Here is a 24207-nt window from a genome sequence, read left to right as displayed (position 1 = left end):
CTATTTTGCTAATTGATTAATCGTTTTAGTCATTTCCAAGTAAAAATGTCAAACATTTGCTGGTTCCAGCTTCTTAAATGTAAGGATGATCTGCTGTCTTAGTTATTTATGATAGTAAATGAAGAGTTTTTGGACAAAAGAAGCAAATTAAAGACTTCACTTTGAGCTCTGGGAAATCATGATGAGCTAGACTAAACAATTACTTGAGAGAAAATTTGTTGCAGCCTTACTAGTGACGTCAATGAGACACTGATATACTGTAAAAAAACATTCTATATAATTTACAGTAAAATATGGGCAGCTGTGGTTGCCAGAATTTTATTATAAAAAAGTAAGTCGAGAAATGTTTTGTTTACACTTAATTACCATGAAAAAAACAGATTTATTGTAGACCTGTTTTGGGAAATTTGCTTTAAAAATGAACAACATATATTCTGTAAATCTAATTACAGTCTAATTCAGTGACAAACACAATACAACTGTATTATATATTACGGTATTTTCCCATGAATTTTACCCAGATTTATGTACATTTACAGTTAAAGTGTGTGTATTCTACTTATGATGGCAGTAACAATTAAAGTTAAGTACTGTTTCCTGATTAAGGGTAATTCAATTTATCTACAACGGTAACATACTTTGGATTTGATGGTCTGTCAGCATTGTTATTTGATAGTTTTCTTACCGTTATTCTTAACAGTGTTCATGAGGACAGAAATCCAAAGAGATCATATGTTGTTTCTGTATAAAAACTGTTTAATGTACTCCAGTATGTACATATCAAATCTACAAAATATGCACAATGTTAAAATATTATCAGCGATTTACCCCTCACTCCTTTTGTGTCGTAGCCCTTATTATGTACAATCCCAGACCATTTTTAACCCACTCTTAAATAGGATACATACAGAATATAGCTAACATATCACAATGCAGACCGACCAAACAATTTACACAACATACCAGTATCACCAAGTTAAAAAAAAAAAATCAACAGCAAATGCATGTTAAAATATTAATCTGTATATAATTACATTATAATAATATTTGTGCGAAGCAGTTACCACTGTAACATGAGGTTAAAGTACAGTACAATTTGAGACTTACAGCTCAGGGCTGGGGTCGTTTTCCATCCGCTTCAATCAATTAACATTTTCACGTGTGACAAAAACTAATGAGAGAGCATTGATTTACTTCTCTCCCCCATTGCCTCCTGATGTGAGAGTGAAACGACCCCAGCCTGAATGTAGTCGAGGTCAGGCATGTGTGCTCTTCTACGTTTGGTAATGAGAAAAACGACTAGATTTTTTTCAGAATGGCCCAGCTGTCTGTATCCGTGAATGTTTTCACTCTTCTAAACCAACTCTCCTTAATTCACCAATCAATAAATAAACTCCTGTGACTTCTTTGCAATTTCTCATCCATTGCAAAAACTCTCTGTAAATGCCAAGAGGTGTCACAAAAATGACAAGATTTTGACTGCATTTCTGGGGTTGTCCAGAGAGAGACTCTTTAGAGATCATGAAAATGTTCATGGTACATTCAGCCGACTGCTTACAGACAAAATTAGATTCATTTTTCTTACACAAAAAGCAATTCCTGTCAGGGGACGTGCTCTTCCCCTGGTGCGTGTCGCAATGTTTTGGCATCATTTTTGAAAGCTTAAAGTCTGAATGGCACTTCTGCTTCTTTTTTTATCTGTACACACAATGGTACAATTGTCAAGTCAAAGACACGACTTAGAGGTTCAAATAGAGCTGAACACAAATTAATCCTTCTCTGGGGAAGTGCCAAATGCTGAAGGCAACACTGAAAAGTAACCCACACTCTCCTTCAAAGGTAAATTCATAATAACTATTGAAGGTGGCTCCATGCTCTCTCTACATCCTGCTGTCTGCTCAGTCTAAACCTCTCAGGCGTTTGAGCTGCTTGTAACGATGAAAAAACACCAACTAAACCTAAATTCTCACATGACCTTACTCTTTATTTACTGCTTATGAGGGTGCAGACAGACTACAGGATTTTCAGGAACTTCTCTGTCTGAAACAGAGTTTCTGTTTGTACTGCAGGGTTTTACTGCTGTCACCCTACACAAGAGGCAACTGTGCAGAAATAATACTTTCATCAGGCCGACGTCTCCACGAGAAGGCACCGTTGGATTGAGGCGGAAGAGGCAGAGTAGGTTAAGCCATGTGGTTGTGTTAGATCCGAGGCTTCTCATTTGTCAACACAGTGTTGTCAAACAAATGTCCCACTGGCTGATACTCTTGAGACAAACGTCCAGCAGAAATGTAGACAAAGAGCAGGTGGAGGTTAGCTTGCACGGGAAGCGGGAACAATCGTAAGGCTTAACCCGAAAAGGTAGCAGGCGGGCCGAGAAAGGTAAGATGAGAGCGACAGCAGGCGCTGCTGCATGTCAGGTGCCACCCTAGATGGAAGTGGATGGTGGCTGACAACTCAGATCTCATCCAGCCAGGCAGCTAAGCATCTACCAATGGAGGAATAGAGGGGATACAGTGTCTTGACATATGCCTCTGTAAGTCACGGCGGTGGTGGCAGTCGCACGTCCAGCAAGCTGTAGGCAAAGATGTTCCAGAAGACAGCGCAGAGCACAAACAAGGTGTAGACGCAGAAGAAGATCCAAAACAGCGACTGCTCCTGGAGTCGCTGCTCGTAGTTCTGCAGGACCACCACACCCAGCGTCAGGCCGACCACCACCCCTCCCAGGTGAGCTACAAAGCTGGGATTGGGGCACGGAGGGAAGGCTGGAGGGTAGAAGCGCAGCCACACCGCCCGACCAAACTCTACACTCACTGCGAGCAGACAGAGAGAGGGAAAAACACAATATTAGCAAGATGTAAGTGTGTACTGACAATTACACAATTCAAATGTAATTCTCCACTTGCACAATGTAGTGTGAGGATCTATAGTTATAGTTACTCAGTGCTTTTTTTATTTTTGCACAAAATGAGAAGAAATGTGAACCGATCCTTTGATCGAATGGAGAAAGAATTTTGTCCAAGAGTCTGAATTGAATCTTAAAACAGAAACTCCATTAAAAACATTTCTAAATCAATGCGAGAGTGAGGAGGACAATGTTTGAGTTGATAAAAGCTTTTCATGTTCTTCAATTCTTCGTTGTTTTGAGATCTGGAATTCCTGACTCAAAGCCATGTCTCTTCTGAACAATAGTGGTCAGGTGCAAACAAATCTTGTGGTCGAGGTACACCAGAAGACTGACCCACTAGCCAGCGAAAATAAAACAAAACAGGGGAGTTCCCACTAGACCTTGAGGTTGTTCTCAGTCTCATTACAGTATATGTAAGCAGCATACCACATTTTCCAACAATTAACTTGACTTTGAGCCAAAAATCTTTAATCTTGGAGGGAAGGGACATACAAAAAAGTTGTCCTAGAAACAGCAATGATGATCTTCTCCTCCACAGATATGTATCTACATCATCCCTTTCCCCTTTCTGTGCTGTTGGTCAGTCCTGCATCGCCACACTCAGCAGGTCTTCATGGTCTCTTTATGCTGAAGCTGCACTGCCACAAAGTTTAATATGGTTGCTTTTGGAGGAAAATCATATCTCTCTAATGAGGGACCATATGAGATTAAATTCTGGTGACAGAAACAACTCTTCTTAAGATGAGGTCAAAGATGAGTGTGGCATCTTTAGTCAGACTTACTGCAAACCAGAGCCATGGCCATCCGGAATAACTTAAACTGACACTTCATTCCCGACCAATTCTATAGAAACAGAGAGAGAGAGAGGGAGAATACATGAGGACATTTTCAAGTTCTGAAGACACACTGTGCTAGAAGGTCACGTCCTCCTCAGACACACACACACACAAACACACACACATGCTGACATAAAATGACATGAGATCTCACCCTCTGTCTCAATTCACGTCAATTTTGAAAAGCCCCAGAGACACTCTGACCTGCAATCTGTTCTTGCTGTGTTAGATAATAAGGTTTCAGCTGAGGAGGAGGAGGACAAACTCCTCAACTCCGACCCCAAGAATGTTGTGGAGGATCTGGCAGGGTGCATGATGAGTACCCTATTACATGTAACAGAGGTTCACCTGAGCGCCTTCTGCTTCATGTGTCTGTGATGACCCACAGGACGGGGCGTTCAGACCAAACAGAGCAGACGTAGATGTCAGAGTGCAGTGGGATGAGATTTCTTCACATGCTGTCACATAAACATGCACACACACTTTCTGATCTTTGGGAGAAGGAAAAACTGATGGTGATGGTGATGGTGAGGAATGTGTGGCATCTGTAGATAGAGCAGCACCTGCTGGGCCCCAAAACAGGCTGCTGTGAAGATATGGCAATGCTCTGTAGTGACAGGACAACTGAGTGATGTGATAATCATCTGCACGCACATGTGCACACACAGAAAAACTTACCATTACTACATTGGCCAAATGTGCTGAGACCAGAGCGTACACGCCACCAGATGATCCAACCACTGGAGCCGTCATATCAGTGACAGACACCGCCAGAGACCCTGTAGTGATGACAGAGCAACTTGTTATTGGTAATAACAAGTGTGGTATGCTTGTGATGTCAGATTAAGGCTTTCTGTCACAAATTCACCTACATCCAAAGTGCATGGAGAAGGGAGTTCAGTCTAAAGAGGTCAAAACTCATCAGGATCATCACAAAACACATTACAAACATTTAAATAAGGTAGGTATGAAATGACACGCATATCAGCCAATGGGGCACCTACAAGGTTGGGTTGGCTGTATGGTCAAACATTGTTACAAACTGGCAGAGGGGGAAGGGTAGTGTCCAATAGGGGACATGGGTGACACCAGATTATATTATATAGTTGATGGACCAAATATTTCCTTTTTTTGAACACTTGAGACAATTGCTAGAGTTCTGACCTCTTCATTCTTGTATCATCTACCTCTAGAATAAGCAACAAGAAACCCCTGGAAGGGACTGTCATTGAATTGAAGATGACACTGAACTTTTGGCTGAACTAGAAATATACAATAGCGTTCAACCTTTGATTGTTACTTTTTTGTTTGTTTGTTTGTTTTGTTACAAACCAAATTTGAAATCATGACTAGCAACAATAAGAAAATTGTGGAGCAAACTGGGAGGAAACAGCCACTAAGTTTACATTTAAAGGGGCACTTTGTAGTTTTGGCTAAGAAATTCAATTAAAAAATGTATGATATTAATTATATAAACTCAGAAATATGTATTTTTTTCATAACTGAATAAACAAGCAGTTCCCAGGACACTGTTTGAAGCTAGAAAGGTGGCAGGGTCCGCCAAATATAAACAAAGTTAAACAGTATGAAATATTATATAATTTGTTTATGCTGTTTATTCATTCATGAAAATGAAGAGTTTGTTCATGTTTGTTAAAGCATAAAAAAATCAGTCAATGAAGCTCTTTCCCAAAACTACATAGTGCACCTTTAAATATTATCATACTGAGGGGTATGTATGAGGAGTGCAGAAGCAACAAGGAACTTCGATTATATGTTGATTCTGGTGGCCCCTGTGGACAAAAGCAGTACGAGCAACACCGCCTTGTGTCTGAACATCTTGATCTGGCTTGTGTGCAGTTGTTTTGGAGGCGAGTGAAAGAAAGACACAACGTATTTGGAATACTATTTTTCTTTCATGAACAGCTGTTTGCAGGATGCATGGCGATGACGTGATGTTTCTTTCGGTGGCTATGTAAGAGCCATAACTGTAATATGAAGATTGTTAAAAAAAGTAAACTTTCTACCAGCCGACTACAGAGCAGCACTCCACCTTGAAAAATTGTTTAATTTTATTATTTATCCAAACAGGATACGCGAGAATCCAACCCTCTGACATGCATTATGAATATAAGCAAATAGCCAATCTTCTCGCTGATTATCTCATTTGCTCATGCAGGCCAATTAGAGACATCAGTATTAAATTGTACATCAGTTTAAAACTGCTTAATAATAAAGTCAGAAATATTAAATTACATTAGACGTTCAAGGTTCACTTTTGACCTTGGAAACAGTAATTCAGAAAACAAACTCTGCTAAGGTCAGCAATGATCTTTGAATCTCGTCTTTTAAGCCAACATGGACAAGTTGGTCTTTAAATCTTCTACTTTTCTGACCACTTGAAGGCAGCACAAACACACTTTCACTGTAGGTTGATACCTGTTACCAAACAGTTGGAGTCATATTTTTTTTATATTTAACACCAATATTCACTCTCCTTTCAGCTCTGTTTTTTGTCTAAACCAACAAAATGTCTGGCTCTTAAGGTGCTAAATGCTCCACTATGTTCACATGATGATAATTCTCTGTGGGTTCATCACTTTGAGCGACACATTTCACATACACGTCCTCACATGATCTGTTTTTACTATCAAATCACTGATTATAGCTGCTTTACAGTGTTTGGAATAAAACAGATTAGACTTGTTTAGCCTGGCATTTGGCCATTGTGGGGATAAATGAATAAATATACTTTATGCAAATTTTCTAAAATGTGGTACAATTCTAAATGATACAGTACTTTGTTTATTTTAAATGTGTCTCGAGCTACAATCTTCAGTCTGAACTTCCACTATTCAGGAGAAAGATTTGAATATTTTTTCCTCAGAGGATCACACTGGCAGACACTGTGACTAACTGGCTAATTTAAACTGTTTTTGCTCAAACTGTGACCCGTTGTGCACTGAAAACATCTATTCTGAATGGCATAAAGGCTGCTTTGCTTCTCGCTATTTACTGTGCGTGTGTCATAAATGGGCCTTCATGAATAGAGGCTTGCTTATACTGTACCAGCGCACACTGTGATTTGTATGTAAAACAAATGCATTCATACAAATCGGGCTGCCACAAACAGGGAATTGCTCTCTTTAGCACCTCAGCACCAATTCATCACGTGCACAAAAGATTCAATCAAGCATTTCTATTTATTTCTATTCAAGCATTCAGAAGTGGTAACACGGGGTCATTCAGAGATGGAGTCCACAGAGGAAATGTGGTCAGACTGGGTGCCAGGGTCAGGGTGACAGAAAAAAGGAGAGAGAGATATGCTTAGCTGAACTATTAAATCAAGCAAAGAAACTCTCCTTTTTATTTCTCTCTCTCCACTGTGCGCACACTCTATCCACTCTTCATTTCTCAGTATATCTTTTCCTTCCCTTGTCTCCATGGCACTGACCTGTGTACATTATTGATGCTAAGTATATGAGACACAACTGCCCACGCTGCATACAGAAGGAGAGCGCATGAAGCTGCTGATGAATGGTCTATACTTTCCCTCTATGTTCACACACCGTCTCAAACACAAAGGCACCTTATTTGCATAACATATAAATGCATAAATGCATGCACACCTATACACTGTACATATACTCATACACAGAATATACAGAGTTTGGTACAACTGTCACTTGTTTGTTTTAGTCTTGTTTTGCTTCTATTGGTTAGAACAGTTTAATAGCAATGTCCCTTCTTTGAATGTTGAGGCTTGTTCTTGTTTGTGAAGCATTATTTACTGTTAGATTTGAAAGGTGCTATATAAATAAAGTTATTATTATTATTATTATTATTATTATTATTATTATTGTTATTATAATGAGGATGGTAAAGAGGGATTCAGAAATGTGCGTCGTTTATGGGTTTGGGCTATGTTGTGTCCATAAATCATATTTATGAGAGTCTAAGCCACTCCGGGACAAATGGCTCCAAAATTTTCCTTTTTCTATTTGCAGTTCTTCCAAGTTATTTTTTGTTTCTGTGGACTCATTTTGTTTGAATTTAAGGTTTTAGGTGTTCCTCGTTTTATAATTAATTTCAAGGGCCTAATATTTCACTTCCCTATAATAAGAAAGGTAGAATAACAAAATGCAAATTCTAAATGGTAGTAAAGGTGTTTAGGACATGTATGAACGAATCTTCAACCTGGAGGACTGTATCTGTTGAAACATTATCCTGTGATTCTTGATAATCCCACTTCTTGCAGTACTTTTGGAGCAAGGACCAACAATACTTACTCCATGACAGATAAACGAAAATAAACAAAATAAACAGGCCCATGAGCAGTACATGCCATTCAGATATTTAAGACTGTGTGAGATTTTCGGGTTAAAAATGCTGCAGGCTAAGCTCGGCCCTCAAATAGCTGTAAAATCAACCGTCTAAGCTTAAGGCACATTTAGCCGACCTCGTAACTGTGCACATTAATGGTTTGGACGCTGCTCAGGAAACCATTCCACCCAGCAACATTAAGTCTCTCTCTCTCACAGCAGAGAATATTACACTAAAGGCACACGGTTTATAATTACAGAAGACAGAAAGCGCTCTGGAGTTCACAGATATCAAATCACCATAAGGAGGGATGATAGGATAAACCATGGCATCTCAATCATGGTGCTTTTTATGGAAGCGGGTACAGCATGAAGTGAAAGAAAACATGCACAGACACAGTTTGAGAAAATATATAGCCCCATACACAGTATAATACAACATACAGATGTTGTATTATACTGTGTGTGGGGCTATATATTTTATACATACATATATATATATATATATATATATATATATATATATATATATATACATATATATATATATATATATTTTATATATATATATATATATTTTATATATATATATATATATTTTATAAACCGAGGTGTTTTCAAAAATGTGCCTATTAACCCAGGAATTAGTTTTTAAGGGTAACTCCATCAATTTTACACACTCAAGTGTGTTAAGAGGTCTTGTTGAGTACTACTGCATATGTGAAAAAAGTGGTATAAAGCCTTTTGTGGCACCAGAGGAAGCTGCATGTAATCTAATTAATTGCCTCCAGTGATGTCACTCAGTTGCTAAGTTGCATTGTGGGTAATGTAGGCGCCAGTTTTTGAAAAGCATTCCACTGGTCTAGCATTGCACTCCTAAAAACAAATGATCAAATTTGATACAACAGAACAAGAGATATCACCTTTTTAATTCCACACATTCGTCTTCCTTTTCAAAACCTGGTGCTACATTATCCACGATGCAACTTAGACAGATTTATCCAACTACATGCAGCTTCTTCTGGAACCACAAAAGGCTTTATACTACTTTTTTCACATATGCAGTAGCACTCACATCAATATGTAAAACTAGTGGAGTTACCCTTTAAGAATGATAAGAATGTTATGTTAGTAAAAAATGAAACTAGACTAATCATATTTCAATTATTCCTGATTTGACATTATTTGCGAATCAAATACACTAAATTGTTCACAGCGTATAGAACAGCTTGTGATGTATTTTGCTGTTCAACTCCAAGGCATCAAGATGGAGGAGAAATGGCTCCAGTAATTTCTTTACAGAGTCATAAAATCTATAAACCGCTGTGTGGTGTCTTTGTGTTTGATAAGACTTGAAAACTGCACTGAAATTATTCCAATTCTCATGGATAACCCCAAGTGAGTCAGTGTGCTGGCATCCAACCCTGTGTTTTCAAAGGAATATGTGACAGAAAGTGAAATGAAAGGACCTTTGAAAAGCTGCAGCTGACATTTAGCTCCAAATAGGACTTTCCTTTTTGCCTAATGTGTGGCCTTCTCAGGTGTGTGATCCCTAATGGCAGCACAGCGAGGTGGTGTAAGAGCAGCGTTTGACTCACCAGGTGATTAAACACTGCAGAGTAATCTAAGCAGCTCGGTGATTACACACAAACACACAACCACACACTGGAATGAGCATATACACTGTTTTCCTCTCTATAACAGAATGCACATAAACATTTAAAATTATGAAAAATGGCTGCGGCTTTAATTAATTTGAATACATTTAAAATCATTTTGAATCTAACTGTGACCCTCAATCATAAAATTAAGCTTTTCACTCCCGAGGTTACACCCTTTAAAAGCATCCTGCGCTACTTCCTTCCTCTTCAAACACAAGAGACACTCAAACACCTGGTTCAGGACACTTCCACCTTTTGTAGTTCGTGTGTTTAGGAAGTGTGTCTGGGCAGGGTGACCTCCATCCCTTTAATTAACTTGCTTTAATAACATTATTGTGATTTGCGTGCACACACAAAAACACAAACACACGCACACACATAGACAAGGACACAGTCTCTTACAATGCCTCAGCAGCAGGCCCCAGGAGGCCTGTAGTTTTTAGAGTCCAAAGTGGCATCTCATTTATCTTGACTGTTCTTCCAAACTGGAGAGAACGAACAGGGGACATGAGGAGGAATAACAATGCACATCAGCACTCATAATGAGACTCACTCGATGGTATATGTGACTTTTTGTGACTTTCTCTCTCTCTGTTTACTTTTTTTGTCAGTTTTTTCTGTTGTTGCACACATGTGCTTGCCTGTTGCTGCACCTGCTCATGCAGACCCGTTATGTGCATTATTGTGTCCATAAGTGAGTATTTGTGTGTTTACTTGCGAGTCCATTGTTACCATTAAAGTGTCAGAATGTGTGTAGGCCCTAGAGGGTCATCGACCTCTCTCTGAGTCATTACTTGACCTCTGAACTCTGGCCTGACTCCTGTTAAGTGCCAGCTGAGCCCCTCTCTGTTCACGATTGTATGAAATGAAATGAGGTAGAAGGAGAAAGGAGAAAAAGAAAAAAGGAGGGGGAAAGAAAGGGGTAACAAAAATAAAATGAAAGAAATAAACATTTAAAAAGGAGGGTGTTGCATCTATACATTTAAAATGTCTGAGGGGTCTATCTTTTTCCAAATGGCGTAAAAGTTGAGGGCACAGCCTCTTGTAACATAACGAGTTTTGTGCATCTAAATCGATTCCATGTTTTGTTAGTCACTTGTAAAGCACTTTGCATTGCATTTGATTTGCTTGAAAGGTGCTATATATATGAAGATTGATTGATTGATTGATAGATTTCAAAATCACATAATAAAAGATAACAATAGATTATGAACAGTAAACCTCACTGGAAATTAAACTGTTATAATCTACAATCTCTCTATACTATTTACTATCCAGCTACACATGGCTAAAACCTAGTGTATGGCTGGACCGTGTCTGCTCAAGGTGTGAAAATGTGGCCAGTACATTGCTGAGGTTGTCAGTTTAATTTCTGGATATCAAATGCTCATGTGCAATTTTTTGTTGTGGTCCGAGTAATATTTGTTGTTTACGTGCAGTGAAGTAGCAGATCAGATGACATTATAATGCATTCAGTCTAAAAAGGTTCAATCACGGACATGTTGGAGTGAGAGTAACAAGATGTCAATTTAGTCTTCAGTTCAAAACAGTGAAGCCATGTACAAAAAAGTGATCAAAAGTCAACATGTAAAATTTCAAGCACATAAAATATCTTTAAGTTAAATTCTGCTCCTCTTTTCAAATTAGGCCTACAGTACACGTTTTCATAACGTATAGCCTTTTATAGAAATAATCATTCATAAACCTGCTGCTTATAAAACACTGATATACAGTGAGAAGCAAATATCTGTTTATCACATCCACCCACGTGTTGCTAAATATTGTGAGAATCGTGACTTTGGCTACAGTCCTTCTGCTGCCAAAATATTTTTTAAAAAGGCCCAGTCAGACACAACAAACCCAAATATTACAACCAACACAACCAGAACGTGCCTCCTCTCTTCCGCTGGTGGTCGATATCTAATTAAAACAGCAGACGCGCTGGTGTGTGTGTGTGTGTGTGTACATAAGGGGTTGTGATTTATGGTGTGTTTCCTCCTCATTTCACTGCGAGGTTAATGCTACAGGCCACTGCAGCTGGTATCCCAAGGGTGTTTGTCACTGACCCCTATATGCGCACACACACACACACACACACACACACACACACACACACACACACACACACACACACACACACAGAGACTCAGAGATAGAAAGAGAATAGAGAGACATCATTTTCATGAATATTAAATTGCACTGGCTGAAATTCAAACCCTGCGTAACACACACATACACACACACACCACATACTCGCTGCCACAAGACATCACTAGGGCGGACCTATAAATTGCATTACCATCATCATCAAAAAAACATCGCAAAAAGGTTGCAAGAGACGTGATGAATACAAAAAAATCATTTTAATTACACGCCACATGCAATCGCACTCAACATGCGAACGTTTGACCAATCAGATGAAGCCCCAGCTATCCGTCTGCTACCCTCAGAATAACTGGTGTCAATTCAGGGGCAGCTGTGAGGTTAGCTTTCATGATGGCTGAGGAAGAAGAGAAGAGCTAATATGGGCACTTTGTTTATTTATTGCAACTTATATTGTCATTGCAGTATTGAATAATGTGATCACATGTTGCAGTATCACACTACTAATACTTTGTTACTGTGCTTAAGTAGATTTCTCTGGTATCTGTACTTGAGTACTTCTTACTCCCTATGTATTAACACACATTTCTGTACTTTCTACTCTACTCTCTACATTTTCAGGCTTGTTACTTTAGTTTTAATGCATTTGAGGGGAATTATTGATAATTTATGATGCTTTCAACAATCAACATTCTTTCTGGTGTATTTATGAACAGCTCGGACAAATCCTACGGATTCTACCTTTAAGTTTAAGTTCTAACTTTTAGACAAGAGATTCAGAAATGTCCTAACTTTTATACCTCGAGTACATTTCAGAGCCTGCACTTTCTTACTTTTACTCGATTAGACAAGTTGAATCAGTAGTCTCTTTTTAACACAGGCATCTGTACCTCTACTTGAGTAAAAAATGTGTGTACTTTTGCCACCTCTGCATATTGTTCGATACCATGTTTCCATCCCCCCAAATATCTCCAATTATCAACTCAAAAAGTAGCCCAATAATTCCACTCCAGATATCTCGTAGCTAAAAAAATGTCACCTCTGGGCACAAAAAAGTGATTGGTTTGGGAAATCAACAGTGGGAGTGGAAGGCTTTGTTAGTAAGTACTGATTCAGTGAAGAGAAACAGAGGTCATGATCATGCACACACACACACACACAGACACGCACAGACACACACAGAAATGCAGACTTACTGTCTCAGCTAAACAGGGCTGAGCACTGAAACTGCACCAGTGCCTGAGGTTGATAGGGAAGCAGGAAGGGAGCAGTGACATTTTGTTCAAAGCTGCGTGTCTGCTTTTTCTTTCTCATTTGTAGCTGCAAGCTCTCCCGAAACTCCTCTCCTCTCCTCTCCTCTCCCATCTCCATGTTTCTCATATCCTGCCCCTCCTCTCCAAACCCTCTCTTGATTTATCAACACTTATGAATTCATCTCCCCTCCTCTGTCTCTTCTCGCTCTTCATCCCTTCCTCACACACTCCCCCATTCCTATTCCATTATTGCTGTGCAAGTGTGTGTGTGTGTGTGTTCCTCTGATTGAGCTCCGTTTGAGATAACTCTCTCCGCTCTGACCTATTGTACATGACCGCAGGGGGATGCAGAGGGGCTTTGATGGGGCACTGACAACCCCCTACATCCCACCACGTCTGGTAGGAAACAGAAACACAAGGCCATCTGTCCTCAACAACCCACACACACACATACGCTACATGTTCTCATTGACCAGTATCCACCAACACACAGGCTGTAACCTGATAGGCTGTTGAATGCATGAAAAACACACAACAAGCAGATTGGAACAATGGTGGAGATTGTGTGTAGATAGGAGGGAGGGAAATGTATGCAGTGAATGGAGAATGATTGAGATTGTAATTGTTGCGTGTGTGTGTGTGTGTGTGCCCCACCTGCTAGCACACCACACACATAGACCAGTCCGATCCGCAGGGCTCCGTGGACCATTTCTAGAGGGACTCCCACCAGCAGCTGCATGGCCATGTTCAGGCTCAGGTGTTCAATCCTGTAAAACACACACACACACACACACACACACACACACACACACACACACACACACACAGAGAGAGAGAGAGAGTCAGAACAAGTCAAATGAATCATAGATCATATTCATGATCATGATCATAATCATATTTGCTTGTTTTTATTGTCTTTAAAATGCAGTTTAAATTTTTTTATGTATTTTTTTGCTCCTGTAAAGTTTGAATTCCCCGTCTGAATGGTGCTATATGAATAAACTTGCCTTACAAATGTACCTCAATGGAGTTAAAAGTACACAGAGGGTATATTTTTCATTTTGCTTCAAGAACTGAAAGATAAAATTTAAAAAATTAGCAATATGTCTTTCCAGCAGCATTGTCCCAGTTCATCTCTGAATAATCCACAAAACATGCAGTGAACTTTTTTCCATTGGAACAACTTTTTACTAAAGAAATAGTCCTTATGAAAACCTTGGCATGTTCTATGAATCTGGACACAATTTCAGGAAAGACATGCTGCTTTTCAAATCTTTTAAATGTCATTGTTTAAGGCTGGAAGCACCACCACTGTAGGAGGTGGCAGAAAACTTAGATATTGACATTTCAAAACCTGGGAAAATGTCAAGGTCTGGGACTAATAATTATTTTCATGATTGATAAATCTACTGATGTCCAAAAAAATAGTGAAAATTAACCAGTTTTGAGAGCCCAAAGTGACATGTCAAATTAAATGTCCATCCTAAAGATCCTAAAGGTCCAGTGTGTAGGATTTAGTGGTGATTTAGTGATTTATAAAGCACTAAATAGTGAACACAAAGATGGCGCCTACTCGGCCTGATGAGAACTGCTCGCCTGGCGCACTTTACACGGCCTCAAGGAACATTTTACAAATATAAACCTCTGTGGATCACAAAATTCAGAACAGAAAGAGTCATAATAGAACTTGTTTGCTGTTCACAGTGTCCTGCCAACAGTTTTACCGAATTAATTTTCCCTATAGAGCACCATGGTGCTCTATGGGGAAAATTAATTCTGAGCCGCAGGGGACATTTTTGGCTACTAGGCAAACTTGGAAGCAAGGCATTTGATTTAATTAAAGCACATTTAATTAAAATGTTGTTGTAATTTGAGGAAATCAACCTTGTCATGCTTTAAAAAAACATTTCCATGTGTATTCTGTGAAACCTCTGACCAGACAGACAAAGAGAAGTCTGCACAGTTCTCCACTGAGGTTTGTTTTCTGAGCGAATATTCACTCTAGTTGTGGTTTTAAGATTTGGAAAGGATCAGTGTTGCTGAGCTGTTGGCAGGATTACATGGTTCATGTATGTGTATGTGTGCGAGGCGACACACTTTCAAACACTGAAAAAAACAACCTAGAAACACCTTTGAATCTACAAATGCTAAACATTCTCCAATCATTTTATTTAAATCTATGATATTTAGATTTTTATGCAAACTTGCAATCACAAGCAGCTTGAAAATGACTTGTTTCCATGCCAATATTTCAGGCGACATGCTTCCTTTCACTCCCGTGGGTGAGGTGTCAGAAGATTGACAGGTAACAAGCTCAATTCTGGCACCATACAATGATGAAACAAAAACTGTGACAAAATCAAACCATGCTGTGCAAAAACAGCTACAAACTATACTGACTGTGCACAAACATGATTAAAGAAAAAAACAAGAGACACCAAGATGAGTGGCACAATTTAATAAATGGTCAGATAATTTTTAATTTTCCTGTCCAGAATGATCACTGTCTGTTTTAAAAGTGATAATACTCAGATCAGTCACTGAGTGTGCAGTGTGTGGTTTTTATTATAGCACATCATCACCTAAGACCATATTATTATGCTTGCTCACACACAGACACACGCACACACAGACACACACAGACACACACACATGCACACACACACACACACACACAAACTGGAACATCTGCTCCTTCATCAAACCACACTGTCGTGGCCATCAACAGATAATCATCAACACACTCCAGTGCACTTAAACATTACATGTGAACACAGATAGAGGTGCACACACACACACACACACACACACATAGAAATAGACACACTGCACGATAAAAGAGCTGCAAATGGACCCAAATCCACTCACAGCATGTGTTTCAGTGTGATGGCTACAAACAAGGGATAGCTGGGTCACACACATGCACAACCAAACACACACACACGCCCTGACTGTGCCCTTCACGGTTAGAAAGTCCTTCCAGCCAAACCTCAGTCAGCAGCAGCACAGACACATTCAGATGTCACAGCAGAATCCAAAAGGACAGCGAGCTGCTATAATCCGGCCTCTCAGCTTCCTCTCTCCCTCTCTCTCATAATCTTCATCATTGTCTCTCCATCACTCTCCCCTTCTGTTTTCACTCTCTGTCCTAATTATACTGTCATTACTGTTTCACATTAGCTGAAAGGGAGACGACAGTTCAGAAGCAAGAGACAAAGAGATGACTCTCTCTTTTTTTCTCCCCAATCGACAGTTTGACAAACTGAACGGTTGAATTGCTGTGTGTGTTTCCTGTTGGTGCATTCTGGGAAAAAAAAGAAAACTCAACATCAAACAGCTTCATCATCCTAGAAATGAATGTAAACAAACAAGCACACACACACGCACACACACGCGCGCGCACACACACACACACACACACAGGCAATTCCCCCAACACAGACATGAAAAAAACAAGACAAGGCCGATAATCTATTTAGTTTGAAACAACACAGCCGCCTCAACCACAATGCCGACACAGAGGATCGTTCCAGTGATCACAGAGACAATGGGGGATATTGATTGGCTGGGAGAGGCCTGTCCAAACGCAGAAGGACAACTCCACTCCAAATAACAGTGGCTATCTATTTCTATACTGCTAATAGGGCTGTGAGGGATGGGCTGCACTTGAAAAAAACCCATGAGAGGTCCTTTTGTGTCAAGATGACCCTGGTTCTTTCATTTTTTTTTTTTATCACTTGTCCACCAAACTACAGCGGAGCTTCACAATTAATTCATTTTTCTGCGCAATTCAACATCAGAACCCAGTGAAACCTCTTTGCCCCTTTTAGCTGCGTCAAAGTGACGAAAATATTGTGATGCTTTCACAAAAAGGAAGGAAACAAAACATAAATTGATTAGAGTTTCATAGAAGAAACAAGAAAAAATAAGGGCTCACCGTGCCAACACTTGCACAGCACAGACTGTACTGCAACAGCATCATTTATTATTGGACGACAAACCTCTGCATGATAATGAGGAGTGGACAAAAGCAGCACAAACGCAACCGGAAATAAAGCTCTTTTCTTGCTGCAAAATGTTTCAAGTCATGGTTTAATCTAGCAGGAGGCTAATCTTCCTGAAGTTTTCACAGCTACTACAGACACACTGCACATAGAGAGAAAGGGGGAGGGAGGGAGGGAGAGAGAGAAGAGTGAGTCTGCAATGCACTGTGCTGAGGGATGTTTTGGGGCCAATATTTACACTCTGTTTTGGTGTTGAGAATTGGGAAGGATCAGCCTTACTGAGCTGTTGATGGGATTACATGGTTTGTAGTTGCTGGTGTGTGAGAGAGAGGGAGAGAGGGGGGAAGAAAGGGGGAGAGTGTGTGAAGGAAAAGTGAAACATGGAAACAGTGGTATCAGTCAGTCACAAGAGCTTTGCAGAAGACAGAGTCATTATAAATGATTAGAAGCAGTATTGTCTGTACTGGTGGATCAGTGGATCAGGGTGTACACAGTGTCATACTCTTAATTCCTGTCCCTGACTTTTGTTAAAGGTCATTCCATCCAAGCATTAGTAAGTTTTGGCATCAATCTGGAAAGACAAGAATTCCCTTACTTCAGAAAACTTGGCCTCCAAAACCAAGAAAATATTACTTTAATTAGGTCAACTGTGTGACAAAACAGCATTATAATGAAGTACTGTTGTGCTGCAGAGATGCCCTGGCCAATAAATCTTGTTCTCCAGACGTAAGATCACATGTTTATTTGGTACAGGCCACAATAAATGTCACATCATGATGATTTTAATAACTTTTTCAGAGAAAATGACATGGCAAAGACAAATTTCGGCCTTGGACAAAGTATTTTCTATTATAATCTATTCTATTCTATTCTATTACAAAATACCTGTTGGACTCCAAGTAAAGTAATTTTAAAAAAAAGAAAAAAGAAGCAAAATCACATGCATGTATGTGTTCATATGGTGTTACACATAGCAACACATACAGAAAATATTTTACACTGTAATCTTCTCACCGCCCCACTTTCTATTGTTTCTCTTGACTGTGTAACAGCCATGTAGTGTCGTGTCTTTCAGGTTTTCCTTAAAAATGTTATTATGATTGCGAATGAATCATTTGACAAAGTTCGTCGTGTCCAAAATGATTGTTTTGTTCATCTCTGTGTAAGAATCCTGACGGTTGGTTCCAGCCTCTAACAAGGTTTGTCAGCCAATGGCATAACGTCTTCGGTATCCTGTGTTTCGACAGCATCGAGAGTAGTTGCCAGTTTGTGGAAGAAAAACATAAAAATGGTTGAGTTCTACAGTATGCTCCCAGAATACCGTACTGCCCTAAGGTCCTCCAAACGCTCACTTTGCTCTTGCTAGCTAGCGTTAGTCACATTAACGATAGGTAGCTAGCGTTAGTTAGTGACATCAATGCTTGCTAGCTGATGTTAGCAACGTTAGCTAATGCAACAAACTAGAAACCACTTGAGGGGGCAGATGATTCGAACAACAGTGGTGTTGTAACATGAATGCAATGGTAGGGGGAGATACCACATTTAGTGTCTGAATGTAATTAATAATACCAAACATATCGTGCAACATTATATGCAGCGTTTCACTTGCGATGTTACAAGAAGGGGGCGCTTTAATTGTTGTACGAGCCACATGTGGTGTCACATGTATGAAGCTCCATGCTCACCACTTCGATCCTTTACATAAACATCATCCTCTTGTATCATTTAGAGTACAGAGACATTGAGAAATGTGTCTCCATGTGCCTTCTAATGAATGTCTCTCCCAGTGGCTCTGGTATCAGCATAAGCAAATGGGCTAAGGTGGTGAAGCCAGCCAGCACATAACGACCGCCGTTCTTCTGTGCCATGAAGCAGTAATCACATATTTATACTCCCTGAATTATTGAAAGTCATTTTTGATCAGCGATGCAAATTTCTTGCAGTCTGTGTGCTGAGATCACGAAAACCCTTCAAATCTACAAAATCTGCAGGACTAAGATCACAAAGTGCAACTTGTAGCCGGTACTGAATGTTAGGCTGCTCCCAGAAACCGCAGCGACCACAGTCAATGAGATTTCCCTCGTGACTGAGCCTATTCTAGTTTGACTGGGACAATCAGATTCAGACTCAGGGATGATGAGGCCTACTGGGACTTGCATAGCATTAACAGGAGCAACTGACCATAAGCAGGCATAATGAAATTATAGAATCACATGAATAAATAAACAATTTCCACATAAAATCAGACGCACTGGCAGGTCGGATTCATTCCCACAGCCTCTTCCTCTGATGTTCCTGTGTAATCAGTGCATGTTAAACATCTCACCTCTCTCCTTTTATCACTCCATTCGTCCCTTCGAGTTCATCTTTTAACCACACACTGTCATCACCACCGGCACCTCCACGTCCTCCTAATTAAATTATCATTTTATTAGTTCTCACTATTGCCTGAGACTACGTTTACCCAGAAGGGTAATTAAACCTGGACGACCTGGCCTGAACTGATAATAAAATAGGAGGAGAGGAGAGGAGAGGAGAGGAGAGGAGAGGAGAGGAGAGGAGAGGAGAGGAGAGGAGAGGAGAGGAGAGGAGAGGAGAGGAGGATAAAGAAGTATAACGCTTAGTTTTATCAAATTATCTGTCAATATTTTGTGGTTTCTTCGAGCAGAGGAGCGTTATTATGGAGACAAATGTTCCCCACACTCAGATAGGACAGCAGCATTGCAGTAAATACACATTAGGCCAATAATCTAATACTAATTGCTCTTTCAAGATCTTACTTTAGGTGTCCCACATGATTATTTGTCACTTGTTTGTTTTGTCAATTCATGAACTGCATCCAAGACTCATTATTAGCGACTCACAATGCCTCATTTGCCCATCTCCTCTTGCTTATCTGCATTTGTCCTTCACGACTGAGGATTTAATTGCCCTCAGTAGTTGTGTTTCGGTGAAAATTAATTTGACGGTGAGTTTTTGTTAATGAAATCGTTATGTAACAAGCTCTAACTAAGACCACCCAAACCACTCGGGGCATCACAGATATACAGTGCCTCTAGCTTGTGTTTTTCATGGTGTTATTCTCTGATCACAAGACTGACGTGAGCAAAATGTGGAGGAGGAGTTCAGGTTGTGCAAAATGTGTCACTGAGGCATTTCCAGCATCCGAACACGTAATTGTGTCCAGCGTGGCCTCATGATTAGAAATCCAATAGCAAGATGTAAACTCACCCGGTGTGCATGAAGATGTAGCTGAGGTACCTCCAGGACTGGGCTCGGAGCTGGGGGTGGTAAGGTAAGGGGCTCTTTAGGAAGGACGGGCTGGACACCTGCAGGACTAAGCGGTCCAGCTGGAAGCCGTAGTACATGAACACGGCTACCTATACAGAGCAAACACAGAACAAGTGGTTTCAGGAATAATCGTTTCATTTTACACACCAGTGAAATGATGCTGAGCATCATAAATCAAAGCAAATTGCTCGAGTAATTAGATGAACGTTGAGCACAAACTTTAAATTTAATTTCTTTACTCATCCTCAAGAGTTATCAGTCAAATTACATTAACTTTGAAAGAAGAAAAGAAACTGAACAATCAATAGACTATTATCAACTTTTTTAAGAGCTGATGAAAGTAATTTGTCTTATCTTAACACAGATAATGATATCGGACCCAAGTTATTCTACCAAACTTCACAGGAAAAACTTAATTTATGCACTTAATAACTAGTAAGAATCACCATTACTGCAGAGCATTGCAGTCTAACATAAGACTGCAATGCTTACATATTTAAAGTTGTTGCACATCCTTGAGGCCAAATAAAAGTGCTGAAAGTAAGGTTGTCAAAGTGGCTTCGTAGTGTTCATTTTGATTAATTCGTTATAGGTTTTTAAAGAAATGCATCAATAAAATGAACTCAGATTAATCACGCTCTATGATGCTCGTTGAAGCCATAAAGACTGATCATACAATCGTCCACAGTAGCTTTATAAACATGATAGAAACAGGTGACTTGGATGAAGTTTTCCTTGAGGTCCCACTTAAACAGGGGTTATTACACAGACTGAGTAAGTCCACGTGTGATACATTAATTAATCACAAAGCATGTAATTAATCAGATTGTTTTCACTTGACAGTCCTAGTTGAAAGATTTTCCATCCCCACAAAATAAATGCAAGACCAATTTTTGGAATATTTTGAAACATGCATTGTTTCTGTCAACATCTAAATCGCCTAGGTGCCTCTTCTTTCCTTCCTCTGGCTCGTATGTTGCTGTTTGTTTATACTGCACTCGTAGTGGAATAGCATGAAACAGGGGGACCTCAAATCATGACATGACATGGACAATCTTTGAAGTAAAAACCAGTTCCTTTACAATCACACAGGACAGTTCATCTTCTTCTTTGTATTACGTGGCTCACATGCATACATAGTTCACACTACAACCTTCTGCACTTGTTGCAAATGTTCACACTCAGAATAATCAAAACATGTTTCCATAGTGCTGCAAGTGGTCAAAACCTCCACGGCGTACCGTAAGAGACACAATTTACCTCAGCAATGGTGATAGCCAGGATGAGCCAGGGTGGGGGACAGTAGGTGTAGCTGTCAAAGTACCACTTGCGGTCGACCTCGCGGGGCAGCGTCTCATAGGCGACGTGTCGGACCAGCCGTTGGGACAGCCCCAAGCCTACCTCATCTCTGAGACTGCAGCCTTTCAGCTGCCTGCTGCCCTGCAGAATGGCCCTCCGGAAACTGTTGGAGCGCTTGTTACTCATCTGGAGAAGAGGAGCAAGGAGAAGAGGAAAGTGAAGAAGGGAAGGACGGCGTTGTGAGAGACACTTCAGAGAATTTTACTGCTTTATTATCACTAATGCAGCAGGTTTTGACATTAACGAGCATCCTGTTTACCTGCTAATTAGTTGTTTTATTTAACATGTGAATGCTTCAACGTACTTCATTTTGTAGTGAACTACTTGGGCCTCAACACGCATCGGGTACAGGCCACACACACACCAATCCATCTCAGTCCAGTACACTGAAAGGCCCCTCCCACCTTGTCATAGCAACCGCATGCCTTTATCATCACTTAGCAACCACCAAATACTTTCTCTACATCCTTCCTGTCTATAAAGAGTTCATTTGCAAACATTTATGCAGCCTATACTATATGCAAACATACTACTCTATGCATACTGTTAAAAAAAGTAATTAAACTTTTTTTCTCTTTATTTTACAGATTTTTCCGATATTTTTGAAATACACAAAATATAAATAAATGACAAAAATGTCAGATTATTATGGATTTTTAAGTTTGTTTCTATATAGTTGTATATAATTATGGCAACAAACTGATTATATACCTTGCTCTATACATTGATATGTTTTGTTTTAATATTATACTATACTATATGTTATTATACCCAAATTGTATTATTTAATATTCTATTCTACTCTATGTTATATTGCTGTACTATACTATAGTAGGTAGGTAGTCAACAGTACAGTAAAGTATAACATAATATAATATTTTATACTACACTACCTATTGACTTATCATATTCTGTGTCAAACTGATCATACAGCTCTATATTAATACAGACAAACACTAGTACAGCTACTGTTAACACAGACTCACTGACTCTGCTGCTATGAATCACACAACCGTCACTTTATTTTGTAATTTTTGTCTCCAAATGCTCTTCTATTCTATTCTTTCGTTAGACTAATACACACCTGATTAGTTTTCACTTTCTCCACGTATCTGTCCTTCCCCACTGAGGGCTCAACAAGTGTTTATCTTATTTTATATTTGTTCATTTTTTATGGGCGGAGACCTCACCTGACGTTCATCATTCAGAACCTTTCAGTGATGGAAGGGCCTGTCAGTCAGTATCATTTTTTTAAACCTGACAAAATGACATTTCTGCTCTCATTTCAAAAACACTGTCATTTTTTTTTGATTTAGTGGCATCGTTTTCACCACACAGGTGTCACATTTTTCAAACAGTGGCCTTCTCCTATTGAATTTCTTCACACACTCAGACAGTGAAGTCGAAACACACACACATGCACACGTTTTCTATTGAGCGTACATCCGCAAGCTTGACACACATCATATGTTGGAGTGAATATGAGGAATGTTTTTCCTTTTGTAAAATTCAGGTTAAAATTATTCATGGCCCTTCAACGGACCAAGAGGGTGACTGAGTGACAGAAACATGTCCATGCATTCAGATTAGAAAGAAGCAGGTTCAGAATTCAGAATTTTATTGAGAAAGACTTTTGAAAACAAGATTTAACACCTTGGATATAGTCCGATGAGGTATAGGATCTGCTGTTTTCTACTGTTACCTGTTTTTCTGGCATATTTGTGAAGACGAACATGACACACAAGGAAAAAAAAACAAAACAGAAGGGCAAACTCGTCTCCTGAAATGGGCAACTGGCAAACAACCTCTTTCATCAGGTTTAGCTGCGTTTAAAAAACCTGCACATACTAACTTTGGTGTTAAAGTAGTGTCTTACTCATCCTGTACTGAGATCAGGCTTTCGCGAAGACAACCAAAAACCTAATGCTAGCAGCCAGAAACGAACATAGTTGTTTGTTTATTCTTTTCCCAGGCTTCCTTGCAGCTCAAATTGTGATTCTTTAGACGGTAGCTAGCCACGCTGTTCGCATGAGGTAGCCATGTTGCTAACGCTGGCAACCAGAAAACTAACCAGGAGCTGCGAGGTAGTCAGGAACCAAAGAAACAAACTGCTATGCTTGTTTCTGGCTGCTAGCGTTGACGTTAGCTGAGTTGCCTGCTTCCACTGTAAGGCTTTGAGCTTGTCACTTTTAAGAGCACTTAATAAAAAGAACAAAAAATGTTCCATTTGTTTGCATAGACGTGAAACAGACTCTGGTTCGTGTGGCAGCCTCAGCTGTGTGCCTTAATCACTGCTGTCTCCAAGCGTTGTGCCTTTTATTACACTGGCTGTGTGCTTTTTAAGATTCACCAAGACGACGCAACAACTCCCGCTTCACTTCTCTCCCGCAGTCTTATTACCTCTCTCTCCCTCTCAGCCTGTCTGTCTCCCCCCTTCTCTCCTTCTTCCTCTGCTCTGTTTATGTCACAC

The 24207-nt window shown here is 39.8% G+C and overlaps 1 protein-coding gene across 4 annotated transcripts in view; it reads right to left on the bottom strand.

Annotated features, from left to right (window-relative positions):
* Positions 1-733: 733 nt before the first annotated feature.
* rhbdl3 (rhomboid, veinlet-like 3 (Drosophila)) overlaps positions 734-24207 on the bottom strand; it is a 63305-nt gene continuing 39831 nt past the window's right edge. For 2 of the 4 annotated variants that reach the window (XR_012180150.1, XR_012180189.1), the window contains 5 exons: positions 21639-21863; positions 20319-20467; positions 13738-13850; positions 3691-4523; positions 2778-2813 (listed from right to left, as the gene is read on the bottom strand). Coding sequence is in view for 2 of the 4 variants with exons in the window: in XM_073482716.1 (XP_073338817.1) it covers positions 2542-2813; positions 3691-3751; positions 4423-4523; positions 13738-13850; positions 20319-20467; positions 21639-21863 (921 nt within the window). In the remaining 2 variants the exon portion in view is untranslated. Of the gene's footprint in view, positions 2814-3690; positions 4524-13737; positions 13851-20318; positions 20468-21638; positions 21864-24207 lie in introns of those variants that run through there. The other 2 variants (XM_073482716.1, XM_073483894.1) reach the window with 2 other exon arrangements.

Source organism: Pagrus major, chromosome 1, assembly GCF_040436345.1.
Source record: "Pagrus major chromosome 1, Pma_NU_1.0".
Classification (NCBI taxonomy): domain Eukaryota; kingdom Metazoa; phylum Chordata; class Actinopteri; order Spariformes; family Sparidae; genus Pagrus; species Pagrus major.
This window is presented reverse-complemented; position numbering and strand designations above follow the sequence as displayed.